Below are 15,818 nucleotides of genomic sequence, written 5' to 3' on the forward strand. Positions count from 1 at the left end.
ACCCCGTTGAAAGCACACAAATGAATGACAGTCTACACATAGCATTTGATTTATTATGACGACGAACACAAGCGTCAGGTTCAGCTTTTTCCTATGCTCTTCACAGCCATGTGCAAGTAGACACATTTGACAAGATATAAGTAAGTAACTACTTTAAAATGTAGCACAATTGTTCTTAATATAGCTAGTAGTTATAATGTAAACATGTCCCAATCCCAAATATGCTCCTGCATCGATCCATTATTTATGTTTTAGTTCGACTGCATACGCAACGACCTTTCATACGTTATAGCTAAATGCCACCACCGTTTAGCTAGCTAATTTTAGTTAAATATCGTCAAAGACTATGGAAGCATTGCTATCATATTAGCTAGCTTGCTTTTGTTTAACATTGTGTAACATGCATGAGTGATATTGATATTATTGATATATAGCCAACTGAAGTAGGCCGTCATTGTAAATCAGAATTTGTTCTTAATTGACTTGCCTAGTCAAATTAAAGGTTAAATAATAAGGTAGCCAAATAGTGACCTGAGGGGAGTATAACGATAGAATACTTCCCTTTAATTAAAGGGCACGCTAACTGCATTTATGTTCTTTGTTGTTCTGAATTTAAAGTTTTCAGTCCAGTGTAACAGTGCGTCATTTTTACAATCAGAATTAATCAGTTAAAACAACATAAACCTGAATTATTCAGAGGTGTCATGCAATGTGGGCATGCCAGCTGGCCCCTTGCCGTTTATGAAATATCAAAGAGATACAATATCTCACTGAACACCTGTGCTACAGTTTTTCTGCTTCACTTCACGTGTAAAGACAACCAACCCCCCCCCCCCTCTATCCCTTCCCCTGGACTGAGGCACGGCCAATGGTTACATCTATGATAAACACTGAGGCTCAGTGGAGACACAAAAGAATCATGCTTAAAAAAAACGATCTTCCTGTAGCGTTACTATTAGCCGTGTTTTTCAGGGAGGCGTCCGGCTGCTGGCTTTGTGAAGGGAGTGATACAATCGCAGCCAACCTGGGTTTGTTTAGAGAATAAACCATGTGTATGGTCTCTGCCTTCTGGCCCAGATATTATTGATAGAGTAAAGAGCTACAGACTGTACACAACACATAAGTTTCAGGTGAGGCTGTGCTGGATCCCCCTGCCTGCTTAAGGTGCAGTCTCTATACACACACAAAGCAAGGTGGTATTATGACTAGAAGCCAAGCCCCTCACCCAGATGCATGGTGTGTCCCAAATGGCACCCTATTCCTTATATAGTGTAGTACTTTTAACCAGAGTCCTATTTAGGAAATGGGACGCAAACATTCTGTTGAGGTGATTTACGAGGGTGACGTTGAGTGTGTATCCACCTGCGTGATAGTGTAGTGCCCCATTTCTCTTAACGGTGTGTTCATCACACACAATAGAGGAAGTCATCCAGGGTATGGTACACGGCTGGTTCTTCACACCCGTTGCCAATGAAAGGCACGGTTCAGAAAGACCCTCATGGATGAGTAGAGTTTGAGGGAGTTTTGGTGGGTGGCTGCCGGGCTCTTCTGCACCCTGGAATGGAGATTCCCCTGGGGGGGAAATGTTGTTGTGAAGTGTGTTAAAGGTTTGAAAGAGCCAATTTCAGAACATTGTTTTTTGTCGTTGTGAAAGATAGTGACTCTGTTTAGGCTGATCTGTGACCCACTGACTAGCATCTCCCTCCGTCAGAGGGGAATAAGGCAACCTCAAAGTTACACACAAGGATACTTTATTGAAATGGACATGGAAAGGTAGTGTTTTTTTTAACAAAATAGCCTCCAACACTCTACTCAACAAATTGGATGCAGTCTATCACAGTGCCATCCGTTTTGTCACCAAAGCCCCATATACTACCCACCATTGCGACCTGTACGCTCTCGTTGGCTGGCCCTCGCTTCATACTCGTCGCCAAACCCACTGGCTCCAGGTCATCTACAAGTCTTGGCTAGGTAAAGCCCCGCCTTATCTCAGCTCACTGGTCACCATTGCAGAACCCACCCGTAGCATGCTCTCCAGCAGGTATATCTCACTAGTCGCCCCCAAAGCCAATTCTTCCATTGGATGCCTTTCTTTCCAGTTCTCTGCTGCCAATGACTGGAACGAACTGCAAAAAATCACTGAAGCTGGAGATTCATATCTCCCTCACTAGCTTTAAGCACCAGCTGTCAGAGCAGCTCACAGATCACTGCACCTGTACACAGCCATCTGTAAATAGTCCATCCAACTACCTCATCCCTATACTGTATTTATTTATTTATCTTGCTCCTTTGCACCCCAGTATCTCTACTTGCACATTCATCTTCTGCACATCAATCACTTCCATGTTTAATTGCTATATTGTAATTACTTTGCCACCATGGCTTATTTATTGCCTTAGCTCCCTTATCTTACCTCATTTGCACACACTGTATATAGACTTTTTCTGCTGTACTATTGACTATGTTTGTTTATTCCATGTGTAACTCTGTGTTGTATGTGTCGAACTGCTTTGCTTTATTCTTGGCCAGGTCGCAGTTGTAAATCAGAACTTGTTTTCAACTAGCCTACCTGGTTAAATAAAGGTGAAATAAAAAGGAGACAGGAGTTGGGGATCTGGGACCCAAGATGACTGCCTATGATTGGCTGACCCCTCGGTGTGATTAGGCCCCTGACAACCATGACCCCTAGTGACCAATCGATTTGTCTATGGCCAGAGGTGTGAAGGGCCAGTTTACTACCCATAGCCTAGCCTGCTAAGCTCCAGCGGAGGAGGGGAGCCTACTGCAGGAGTTAGAAAAGTTGCAGAGTTTTTGTCCCAGAGAGAGGGCTGTTAGAATGAGAGGATGTGCTTAAGATTGTGTGTGGAAACCTGCAAAATGGGTTACTTTGATGCATAGCCTATAGATCAGATAAAGGAACCAAGCGAGCTTCATTGCCTACACAACACTGCCCCCATTATTCGGCTTGTTGCACTTTTAATATGGCACCGCAGTACGTAGACTGTTGGAGTAGACTGTACTTGGGGACCACCCCTTTTGTGATGAAAAATGACATTGTGACGCTACGCTCCGTAGGGTTTGTCTCCGTAGGTTATAAATAGCCCTTAAGAGTCCCTGGGAGGGAATTCATAACAGATTGATTTGACTGTTTAGAGCCCTACAGTGGAGGTGTCATACCCATAAAACCTAGCGATCATTTTCCCACAATTCATTTTTCCATAGGGAATGTTAGAAATATTTCAAATAAAGGCTGTGTTTGTGTGGACTTACCCTGGCGTGACGTTTTGATAAAACTGTGAATTTCTCTGACGTGTATCAATGTTCGGCTCTATTTACTCTGATTCGAAAATGCTAATTAGCATTAAAGTAGACATCATGCAAGACTACAGTCATCAATGACCTTGGATCACAGAAGGTATTTGCACTGGTGACATACAATGCTGCGAAGATGAAGGCTGCTTGGTCTGAAGTGGAGTCCTACCCTCACATCACACCCATTGGCTGTGCTGCTCATGCATTGAATCTGCTCCTCAAGGACATCATGGCACTGAAAACAATGGACACACTACAAGACAGCCAAGGAAATGGTTAGGTATGTGAAGGGTCATCAAGTTATAGCAGCAATCTCCCTCACCAAGCAGTGAGAAGAATAACAGCACCACATTGAAGCTGCCCAGCAACACCCATTGGGGTGGTGTTGTCATCATGTTTGACAGTATCCTGGAGGGGAAGGAGTTTCTCCAAGAAAAGGCCACATCACAATCTGCCGATATGGACAGCCCCATCAAGAGGATCCTCCTGGATGATGTATTTTGGGAGAGAGTGGTAAGCAGCCTGAAACTCCTGAAACCTATAGCAGTAGCCATTGCACGGATTGAGGGAGACAATGCCATCCTGTCTGATGTTCAGACTGCTTGCAGATGTAAGAGAAGAAATCCGTACTGCCCTGCCCACTTAACTGTTGCTCCAAGCAGAGGAAACGGCAGTTCTGAAATACGTCAAAGAGCGTGAAGACTTCTGCCTGAAGCCCGCACACTCCGCAGTGTACATGTTGGACCCCAAGTATGCTGGCAAGAGCATCCTGTCTGGTGCAGAGATCAACAAGGCCTATGGTGTCATCACTACTGTGTCTCGTCACCTTGGCCTGGATGAGGGCAAGGTTCTTGGCAGTCTGGCGTAGTACAGTTCCAAGCAAGGGCTTTGGGATGGAGATGCAATATGGCAGTCGTGCCAACATATCTCATCAGCCACCTGGTGGAAGGAACTTTGTGGATCTGAGGCTCTTTCCCCTGTTGCCTCCATCCTCCAAATCACACCAACATCAGCAGCCTCAGAGTGCAACTGGTTCTTGTTTGGTAACACACACCAAAGCACGCAACAGGCTGACCAATACAAGGGTTGAAAAATTGGTGGCCATCCAGGCAAATGTTTAGCTTTTTGAGCCTGACAACGAGCCATCCTCAACAAGGTTGGAAAGTGACAATGAAGATGAGGCCTCCGTCTGATGTCCAAGAGGTGGACATTGAGGAGGTCCAGGGAGAAGACATGGAAGTCTGAGAGGAAGACAACCAAAGCCTTAGTTTCTAGACTAATTTCTGATGTTGAAAACGTTTTTGGGAGATGCGAGGGATCATTCCATATTCCCTTTTGTTCAGTGAAATCATCCCATGTGAGGAGTCAACTCATTTAATTAAAGTTCCGTTTGGTCCTACATTTTTATTTCTATTGGAAGGATTTAATCATTTGGGATTGTCTACTTATGATAAGGTAAAAGGTTTATGTTTCTGTCTTCATATGATATGGTAAATTTAGCCAATGCAAGAAACATCTACATTTTAAATGGTATTAATATTAATTTGCATATATTTCTTTTAATTCCCACGGACAGTTTCCACCACCTGAATATTCCCCAAAATGTGCAACCCTAGTTATAACTCATACTGTTGTAATTGAAGCAGTAGCATATAGTATGTAGATGGACAGACATATGTACCCCCCCTGCTGGTTAGTATTACAGATGCTACTAATGATGCTGGGCATGCGTGGTACAGTACTTCGATAGGATCGCTGCACTATGAAAAGAGAATTGTAACCAGATAGATCTACAAACTGATATATGATCACTTCATAGCTTTAGTGTTTTTATTAGCTTGACAGTCATGTTTTATCATCAGACAATAATCATGTCTTGTCCATTCATCTTTGATGTCTCTTTTTTTATTTCTCCATGTCACTGCCTGACAGCTATGACACTGAGTCTGCTGGGCCTAATGCGGCCGGCTTTGTGCCGATCCCTCATCGCCCTGGTCCCCATGGTGAGGTCTCCTCAGCTGGTAGTCATCCCCAGGGTCCAACTGCTGCTCCCAAATATCTTTCATCAAAACATGGTCCCCCCTGCTGCCTCCTGCGTACGCTTCTATGCCACCAAGAAGAGTAAAGGTGAGTGGAGGGCCGCTTGCCTCGGCAGCTTTTTATTTTAGCTGAAGGATTTAGCTAGTAGTGTTCCCCTCAAATATAGTGGTAGGAATCAAGACCTACTGAAGTGGTCAGAACATTCAGGAGGTTGAAAACCCCACTTCACTGTGATTTCTTGTCTTGCTTTTATTTGTAATGACAGTGATAGATAAGACTACCAGCATGCAGGCCTCCCTCCTCTCTTTCTGTTCTTCCCCTTTTGAAGTCTTTCTGAAGACCGCCTGCTTTTATTTTTTCCCTCAGCTAAGGCAGCAAAGGGCCAGGCTTCCAAAGTGAACATCAACTCCTCGCTGGTGGAGGACATCATCAGTCTGGAGGAAGTGAAGGAGGATATGTCCGCCGTCCTCACCACCCTGAAGGACGACTTCAGCCGCAGCCTGAGCATCAGATCCTCTCCAGGTGCGTAGGGGCCGTGGACTGTAAGGTAGGGGCTATTTCCATGGAGAGGATAGTCTCTCATGACCGACTGTTGATTATCTGGCCAGTGCACTCGGTTCTAGGTGCTGAGATTATGAAGAGGATACCTTTCAGTTCTGTCAGTAGAGGATACCGTTCAGTTCTGTCAGAGGAGACCGTTCAGTTCTGTCAGTAGAGGAGACCGTTCAGTTCTGTCAGTAGAGGAGACCGTTCAGTTCTGTCAGTAGAGGAGACCGTTCAGTTCTGTCAGTAGAGGAGACCGTTCAGTTCTGTCAGTAGAGGAGACCGTTCAGTTCTGTCAGTAGAGGAGACCGTTCAGTTCTGTCAGTAGAGGAGACCGTTCAGTTCTGTCAGTAGAGGAGACCGTTCAGTTCTGTCAGTAGAGGAGACCGTTCAGTTCTGTCAGTACCACTGTCTGATCTTTCAATGCGGGATGCAAAGCTCTGAAGGCCTGACATTTAAGTGTTGTCCTTCTTTGTAAGCTTTAAAAGACCAAAGTCAACTGTTGGTTTTCATTATCGATTGTTGGTCAAAAGATGAGGAAAAAGTGCATCTCCATCTGTTTACTTTGTCCCTGACAAATGGCCTGAGGGGGGGGAAGAGTGATCCCTGCCCTTTACCTTGACCCCTGTTAACCCTGTTTCCTGAACTACATCCAGTTCAAAGCCTCCCCCTCTGCCCTCGGTGCAGACCAACCCTGAGAGGGGGGCTGAAGGGAGGGCCCCAGGGGGAGGAAGCTGTAATAGCAGGATTTATACAAAGATTAAATACCCCCCCCTCTCTCCCTCTTTGCTCCTCTGTCCAGATGCACAATAATCTGTGGAAGCAGCAGGATTTAGAGCTGACAGGGAATCTGACTGGAGAGATTTTGGAATGGGGGGAATCATGACATCATTTTGTTCTTGTGTGTGTTTGATAGTCTCATCTGGGTCTCATTATGTGGTGTGTTTTGTTGTAAGGAAAGTTAGCTGAAGGAAGGGCTGTTGTATTGGACGGGTTAATACAGTGAACCGGGCATCTGGGAACTAGCAGACAGTGTGGAGGTATTACAGCCTGTTCCTCTCAGTTCCTCTGCTAGAAGACTAACCTCTCTTGTCCATGGGAACACTGGACTAACGTCAGGCTATCCAGTCCTCCCTGAACAGCTCGGTGTATACTGCCTCAGATGAATACACTGAAACGAGAGCATTTTCAGGTCAGGACGCCAGTCAACCTCAACCCACACACACATATTTACAACCCCAGTCTGTCTCCCAGAGATGGGTCAGAGCATTAGCTTCCATAGTTCAAAACAACTAGTTAATGTCATCCTCACAATCGTAAGGTGCCCCAGGCTAGAGCTCATGATCCCAGGGCACCCACCCACTAAACATCGCCAGTGTAGAGTCACACAGGATCCACCTGGAGGTCTGATGGGACTTTATCATGAGGAACCCAGGGTCGGGTCGAGAATTAGAGAGAGGAAAAGGGAGGTAGCTCTTACCTGAATATGTCCTGTAAGAATACATTTTTGTTCTGTTGCAAAACGTTTTTCTACAGTGTGCCCTACTGAACAAAACCCATGGTAAATTTGTGTTTTTTTTTTTGGGAGAAGGCCTGTATTGTTGACTAGTAGTCTACCTTCTGCCATGTTGGGTCAGCTGCCTGTGCCCTGACCAGGAAGAGTCCATTTGGCTAATGGCTTTCCAGTCGATCCTCATCCCTCCTCATGCCGTTTAGGAAATGCCTGTGTGCCCTCTGGAAGCGCTAGCAGATGTGCAGGCAGCCAGGTAGTCTCTCTGGTCTACCAGCCGGCTCTAGCAGTTAGCCTGGGGACGAGGTTAGGGCTCGAGTAACGCAGGCTAAAAAAGGTAGATTACTCTATGGTCCACCCCACCCTCCACACTTCTCCACTAGCGAGGGATAGAGTTGGTGATGTAAGCCAGAGGACGGCGAGGGAGGAAACAGCAGCGTCTGAGGTAAGCCAGATGAGAAGAGGAGACCCATGTTGAAGCTCTGGTTCAGCAGTCTGCACTGTTAGGGGGTGACCGAGAGAGGGGATGAGGGTTGGGGGGGACCTCCTGCACCCCAGCCAAAACCAAACCTGCATCCCAACCATAACCTTCAGCTCACTCTCTGCCAACAGTCTGAGGCTTCATAGTGATCACATAACGGTTTAGTTGTCTTTGTCATGTCTTGTTTTATGCTGGGACTCAAGAATTAAGTTTATTGTTTTTATATTCTGTTCATAAAGCTTTTCAGACTAGGAGTAACATGATGTGGGGACCTGATCCTAGATCAGCACTCCTACTCTGACATGCTGTATAAATACGGGCCCTGGTCCTTTTGGGTTTTCAGGAGCTCTGGATCACATTGTGGTGTCCACGGCAGACGGCAAGTTCCCACTGAACCAGCTGGGTCAGATCTCCATGAAGTCCCCTCAGCTCATCGTGGTCAACATGACCGGTTTCCCAGAGGTGAGCTCACATATGCACAGTACACACACACACACACACACACACACACACACACACACACACACACACACACACTCTGGGCTGATGGCAACACATTGTGAAATTGGCACGTCATTTTAGAAACTTGGATTAATCTCCTACTCTTGTCTCATCCAGTGCATGGAAGGTTGAGCAGTGTCAAGTGTCGACACACAACTTCCATCGAGCTCTCTCGTTCTCTCTCTCATTCTCTCTTACTCCTTTCTCCTCTGAAACTTGAGTCGGTTAGTGATCGATGGTTCAGGGAAGCTCTTTGTTCTGGGATAAGATTGAAACAAATGCCAAGACTCTGTGGTCAGCTGTCATCAGCAGGAAGTGACCGCGCTTTGCCCTCTGGGAAGGCGGAGAGCCAACTGCTCCAATAGATTCTCTTTCTCTCAGACACACTGAAAGTGAACAACTCTTTCCCTCTTCATTCTTTTCTCCCTGTGTTTCTCCTTCCCCTGGTCTTTTCTCCCTAAAGCGTCCTATGTTGTTGAGGGTTGCCCCTGTCTAATTCTGGGATCAGTTTTAAAGGGAGATTGATGCTCTTTGGCCTTGGCTCAGATCCATTTAGTACTGCAGAGTACTGTTTCTTCAACATGAGCAGCTGAACCTGGAACGTAGTACTCTTGTCACCGTAGGTGTACTAATACATTATTCATGAGAGATCACAGCTTTTCGATTTGCAGATTTGTTTTTGTGAAACTCATACGGATTAGCATATTGTCATTATCAGAGAGACCCCCCCCCCCCCCCCCAGACACACAAACTATTGCAGCATAAATACTGGGGGCTGACGGGAGGGGTCGGGAGACACTGGCCCCGTCCGACGATACCCCCGGACAGGGCCTAACAGGCAGGATATAACCCCACCCACTTTGCCAAAGCACAGCCCCAACACCACTAGAGGGATATCTTCAACCACCAACTTACCATCCTGAGACGAGGCAGAAGACCTCCCCCTTGGCATGAACCCAGGGTGTGCACGGCAGGACCAAATTGGAAAGATAGGTAGGAGCAAGCCCATGTAATGCTTTGTAGGTTAGCAGTAAAACCTTGAAATCAGCCCTTGCCTTAACAGGAAGCCAGTGTAGAGAGGCTAGCACCGGAGTAATATGATCACATTTTTTGGTTCTAGGCAAGATTCTAGCAGCCATGTTTAGCACTAACTGAAGTTAATTTTGTGCTTTATCCGGGTAGCCGGAAAGTAGAGCATTGCAGTAGTCTAACCTAGAAGTGACAAGAGCACTCCCATTACCTAATAGTCTTAACAGCCCTGCTAAGGCAACACAGGGGGGACTGCACAGCACCCAGAGCAAATAGGATTATAATTATTCACATCAATTACCCATGATCCTAACGAGAGGCCATTGTTTTCCAGCCATTCAGTACTGTGTTACTGCAAACCCCCAGTGGCTGTTGTGAAGTGGCAATGGCAGCATGAATTAAACCACTTGGATCTGAAGGAAGAAAGGGATGTAAAAGGTCTGTGTGGGATCCTCAACATCATTAACCAGCTGTTTTCTTTAGCTCTGTTCGTTCCTCTCGGTTGGGCTGTGGCTTTGAACTGGCTGTGTTTATTCACAAACCTCCGTGTAATTCCACAATTTAACATATTAACCAGAACATGCCTGGTGTTTACAGAGCTGGCCAGAACAGAGCACAGCATTCCCCCAATTTCCCCTAATGGCTAGAGCTGTAGGAAGTAATGATGAATTCAGTACTGAGAACAATCAAACATAGGTATGGGATGGCTCTCTGGAGTTACTAGAGAATAGGAGAGAACTAGAGAATGGGAGAAGCTGTTTATTTAATAATTAATTTTTAACCCCCTTTTTTCTCCCCAATTTCATGATTACGATCTTGTACCATCGCTGCAACTCCCCAACGGGCTCGGGAGAGGCCTCTGAAACATGACCCGCCTAGCCGCGCTTCCCAACACCCGACCACTTTACCTGGAAGCCAGCTGCACCAATGTGTCGGAGGAAACACGTTCAACTGGCGACCAGTCAGCCTGCAAGCACCCGGCCCGCCACAAGGAGTCGCTAGAGCGCGAGGAGCCAAGTAAAGACACCCCCAGCCAAACCCTCCCCTAACCCGGACGATGCTGGGCCAATTGTGCTCCGCCATATGGGAATACCGGTCATGGATGGAATACTGGTCATGGGATGGAACCCCAGGCTGTTGTGTTGCCGCAACACTGAGATGCAGAGCCTTAGACCGCTGTGCCACTCGGGAGGCTGTTTTTATTTATATATTTAACTTGCAAGGCAAGAGACTTTATGAATTAATACAAACAAATAAATCCTTGAATCTCGCTGCCAATTCTTTCCCCCCTCAGTGGTTAAGACCATAAGGTTAAAGCCCTGCTCTCCTCCCACATTACACACTCACACTTTTGGACTGAAGCAGTTGTCATGTTGCAGCAGCAGAGATTTGTGAATGTGTGATATACAGTAACTCTGGTACCAGTGGGATTTGGTCCATTTCATTATGTACTATTTGTACTATTTACCTATTTCATTGGTACTATTTCCTGTTTGAACGTTCTCGCTCCCTTGTCATATCTGGTGATGTTGCTCTTAGTGCTGAGTTTCAAACTGGTTCTCAGTGTTGAACCTGAACTCGGTGTGCTCAGCGTTAGTGTGTTCCCACACGGCCTGTACTGTCAGTCTAACAGGCTCCATGTACTGGAGGCTTCACAGGCCCAGTCTCGGACTCTCAGGCACCTCCTTTCTGTCTTCCCTGTTTCTGACGCTCTCCCTCGGGCACCTCTCCTTTCTGTCTTCCCTGTTTCTGACGCTCTCCCTCGGGCACCTCTCCTTTCTGTCTTCCCTGTTTCTGACGCTCTCCCTCGGGCACCTCTCCTTTCTGTCTTCCCTGTTTCTGACGCTCTCCCTCGGGCACATCTCCTTTCTGTCTTCCCTGTTTCTGACGCTCTCCCTCGGGCACCTCTCCTTTCTGTCTTTCCTGTTTGAGACGCTCTCCCTCGGGCACCTCTCCCACCACCACAGACAAATCACATATCCAGATTACAACCTTTTCATTAATTGTCTATTGGAGTTCAACCACCGTTAGTTCTAACATGCATCTCCTAGATAATGACTCTGTTGTCGACCAGACCGTTAGTTCTAACATGCATCTCCTAGATAATGTCTCTGTTGTCGACCAGACCGTTAGTTCTAACATGCATCTCCTAGATAATGACTCTGTTGTCTACCAGACCGTTAGTTCTAACATGCATCTCCTAGATAATGACTCTGTTGTCGACCAGACCGTTAGTTCTAACATGCATCTCCTAGATAATGTCTCTGTTGTCGACCAGACCGTTAGTTCTAACATGCATCTCCTAGATAATGACTCTGTTGTCTACCAGACCGTTAGTTCTAACATGCATCTCCTAGATAATGTCTCTGTTGTCTACCAGACCGTTAGTTCTAACATGCATCTCCTAGATAATGTCTCTGTTGTCTACCAGACCGTTAGTTCTAACATGCATCTCCTAGATAATGACTCTGTTGTCTACCAGACCGTTAGTTCTAACATGCATCTCCTAGATAATGTCTCTGTTGTCTACCAGACCGTTAGTTCTAACATGCATCTCCTAGATAATGACTCTGTTGTCGACCAGACCGTTAGTTCTAACATGCATCTCCTAGATAATGACTCTGTTGTCGACCAGACCGTTAGTTCTAACATGCATCTCCTAGATAATGACTCTGTTGTCGACCAGACCGTTAGTTCTAACATGCATCTCCTAGATAATGACTCGGTTGTCTACCAGACCGTTGTGCTGTATAAAATATATTCTATAGTGGAAAGAAACTTTACTCAGAATCTCCTTTTCCAATTCATAGTGAGTTCCCAGGAGACCCCGTTCTGACAGCACCCCGCAGCACTTCCACACTGCATGTGCTCCCCCCCCAACCCCCTCTACCAGAGATTCTACACAGTTCACCCAGCTCGCCATGGATCAAAGCCAGCAGGACCAAGGACCGCCTGTGTCTGCAGTGAGAGTACTACTGCCCCAGTCCCAGCTGGCAGTCATTCATACAGGTCTAATGTGTGTTTGTGTCCTCAGGCCGTGGCTGCTGCCACCCGCGCCCTAAGAGAGAGCAGCATGAAACTCAACCCTGAGGTGGACGGAACCATAATCAAGGTGGCCATTCCCAAGTGAGTCAACCAGGCTGGGCCCGAACACTGTCTCTACTCTCGCTCTTTCTTTCCTCTCAATTTCATCACTCTCTCTGTTTTACCCTTTCTCTCCATGTCTTTTTCTCTTTCCAGTAATGAATTCTCTTGTCAGTCCCTTCCCTGACCATCCGTCACATTGTAAAGAAATGCATGGATCTGTCTGGTTTCCAGGAGTTTCTGACACATTTATCTGACTGTAACAGTTCTACAACACCAACCTTGGTCAGAAGTCTTCAGTTCTCTGACCAATTCTGCTCCCTGCCAAATCAAATAGCTTGATGTGCAGCCGTCACTCGCGTAACCACAAAAACATGTGGTTACGTCACAAATGGCACACTACTCCCTATGTAGTGCGCTGCTTTTGACCCTGTAGTGAATACATTTGGGATGCAGGCTGTGTGATTAATAAGTACGCCCAGCAGCAGGTGCTTGTCTGGCAGCGCAGGATAGGGGGACGGACAGACGGACGCCCTCTTCCTCTGCAATCAGTCTCAGCACGCAACAGTATTTGCATTTCCAAAGAGAGCGAGCGTCTTGATTGGCCCAGAATCAGTAATTACACATTATTGTTTGCAGTAAATAGACACCACTCTTGGATTGTTTGCAAATAGTCCCAGGCAAAAATACCAATTACAGAAAATAAAGTGTTAGCTGTTACACCAGCAAAACAAAGTTGTTGACTGTTCTGTGACCACGAGAAGTTTATTTTTTTTGTGGCACAGAGAGCCAGGCATTTAGCCAGGTATTGTTTTAAGGAATGAATGCTTTGGGCATTAATATGAATTGTGCCTACTTTCTCCCATATTCTCTCTATTAAACAGTGTGTTTGTGTGTATTCATGCTTTTTGTGTGTGTTATCACTCGTAACACTGTGTGCTGTGTCCATGCAGGGTGACGCGGGAACACAGGGAGAACCTGGCTAAGCTAGCTAAGCAGTTTGGTAACAAGGCCAAGGAGTCTCTGAGGAGGGTGAGATCCAACGCTATCACTCAGGTGAAGAAGGCCAAGGACACCGTCTCCGAGGACACCATCCGATTGGTGGAGAAACAGGTACTGAGATACCTCAACCTGTCCTATCGGAGGACTGAAATACAATGGTTATAATAGTCAGAAGGCTACAAACGTTCAGATGAATCCTTACTGTTTTTTGTTGAACCCCATATTGTTTTACAGTATTTCTATAATTGTAATAGTTGTCTAATAAGAATTTCTGTTCTCCATTTTCTCAGGTTGGGCAGATGGCGGACAGCTTTGCAGCAGATGTAGACAAGCAGTTGACTACCAAGACAAAAGAGCTGCTGGGGTGATGACGACTAACAGCACCACACCTTTATTTTTGATACTGTCACGTTTGCAACGGTTCCTCCTGCATATATGACTGCACACGATACTGCACACGATACTGCACACGATACTGCACACGATACTGCACACGATACTGCACACGGTACTGGAGGTCTAGTACTGTAGATTTGTTTGGCGCTCGTTGGGAGCTTGTTTGTGTGTTCCAGAAGTTGGCATCGCACAACAGCGGCTGCTGGGTTCCTCACTCACTCTCGTCTTCAAACAAACACAGAGGGGAGAAATTGACTTTTAATGGCTTCTGGGAGCCTCCTCCTAATCAAACTGATGCTACAGAGAGCTGTGTTTATGTAGAAAGCACCACACTCGACGTAAACTGAGTGGCGTTTCTGGTCTGAGACACCGAGACAATCTCCCAGAGGACAGGAAGAAGAGATATGTATGTGGTGCCAGCATTTGTTTCAGATTCACCCTTAAAGGGATAGTAAACAATTTTACACATGACATTTTTGTTTTCTTACACTTGGAAGCAGCCTCTCGACATTGAGTGACTGCAACCCTTTACTGCCACTCCAAACTCACTGATTAGTTCTGTCAGTTTGTCCAGGATTAATCCTACAGCTATCAATGCAAACACAATAAAGTGGCTACTACCATTATTTATGGGTGCCATTAACTGAAACACTGCTTTGTACGTCATCTCTCTTCTGTTTCTTCTTCTTTACCTTTGATGTGAGTTAGATGTTAGATTAGTGAGTGATAATGGTCTACTTTCTTCCTCTGTACTAAATTATAATGCATCACACCATTCATCTATTAGGCAGGGTCTTAATATGGTGGTTTACTTGGCCCTACCCTGAGACGCTACACACACACACACACACACACACACACACACAGATGGTCATTGGATAAACAACAGTTTAGAGGAGGAGTGCACAGATGAGGGACCTGGCAGTGTTTCTGGGTCCATATGTCAGTAATTTGGGGGCATTGTGTACCTTGGCCCAGAACATGATCGATGGAGGAGTGAAAGACTCAAGTCCCTGGCCCGAACGCAGCTCTGGAAATTACTTTCAGCTGAATACTTTCATTTCATTTGACATTTATCAACTGAATTACTGGTCCTCCGCTCACAGCCTCCCTCTGTTTTAATACTGCTGCCATGGAATAGCGGGATGGTGAGGAGAGGAAATAGATTTTCTTGTACATTTTTACCAGCGGCACAAGTCTAAATTGGCTCAGTAAACTTTTGAATTGACAGTGTTAGTGCACTCCCTTTGGACACCAACATCTGGCTGGGAGGTTAAAGTAAGGAGACGTACTGTAACTACCTGGCTGTAGTCCCTGTAGTGATTTGATGTTACATATTATTTCAGTTGAAGCAAGGAACTGTAAGTCTATCTCGCAGGGGCCTTGTCTTCGTACTTTACATGCAGATTTTGTATGTTTGAATTATACATTTTTGGAGTCTTGTGAGAATGGTGTAACATTGATATACCGGTTAGGTTTGGTGAGAGTACTTCACTAAAGCCTGGCAGAGGGGTTGTGCAGCCGATCAAACCTCCCTGCCAGTGCCGCTCTGATTACACACCCAACACCCAGCCCATGTTCCTGAACGGTGGTAATGAGGGCGAGAGAGAGAGAGAGAGAGGGCAGTGAAGCACTTCAGCGGCCATAGAAATGTGTCCCATATGCCTATCGCGTCCTCACCATGTGAAGTGTACCAGCCACCCGACGATCTCATCAAGAATCCAATCAGTGATGTAGAATACAACTCTGGTGTGATGGGAAGACTTTCAGCCCAGCAGTTTGTGTCATAGGGGAAGATTCACTGCATATGTAAAACAGACTGTACATTACCATGGATTTGGTGTTCAGAAAGATTTGAGGTGTTAGGATGGAGGGGGGCTAAATTGGAGAGGGAACAGAGGGAGACCCTTGTTTCATGAG

General features: G+C 46.0%; 1 protein-coding gene across 1 annotated transcript; it reads left to right on the forward strand.

The window, feature by feature from the left end:
- Positions 1-54: 54 nt before the first annotated feature.
- Positions 55-14,547, forward strand: LOC129811068 (ribosome-recycling factor, mitochondrial-like). Its single transcript, XM_055862217.1, has 7 exons — positions 55-140; positions 5,245-5,439; positions 5,719-5,874; positions 8,230-8,348; positions 12,451-12,542; positions 13,454-13,613; positions 13,793-14,547. Exons 2-7 carry the CDS (start codon positions 5,247-5,249, stop codon positions 13,868-13,870), a joined length of 798 nt encoding a protein of 265 aa, XP_055718192.1. The 5' UTR covers positions 55-140; positions 5,245-5,246; the 3' UTR covers positions 13,871-14,547.
- Positions 14,548-15,818: the final 1,271 nt, after the last annotated feature.

This window comes from Salvelinus fontinalis, chromosome 2 (assembly GCF_029448725.1).
Source record: "Salvelinus fontinalis isolate EN_2023a chromosome 2, ASM2944872v1, whole genome shotgun sequence".
NCBI lineage: Eukaryota > Metazoa > Chordata > Actinopteri > Salmoniformes > Salmonidae > Salvelinus > Salvelinus fontinalis.

Bases quoted from the DNA above. Each gene is read 5' to 3' on its own strand.
- LOC129811068 (XM_055862217.1), top strand. From the start codon at position 5,247: ATGACACTGAGTCTGCTGGGCCTAATGCGGCCGGCTTTGTGCCGATCC. The intron at 5,440-5,718 runs GTGAGTGGAGGG...TTTTTCCCTCAG, and splicing joins TGCCACCAAGAAGAGTAAAG to CTAAGGCAGCAAAGGGCCAG. The intron at 5,875-8,229 runs GTGCGTAGGGGC...TTGGGTTTTCAG, and splicing joins GAGCATCAGATCCTCTCCAG to GAGCTCTGGATCACATTGTG.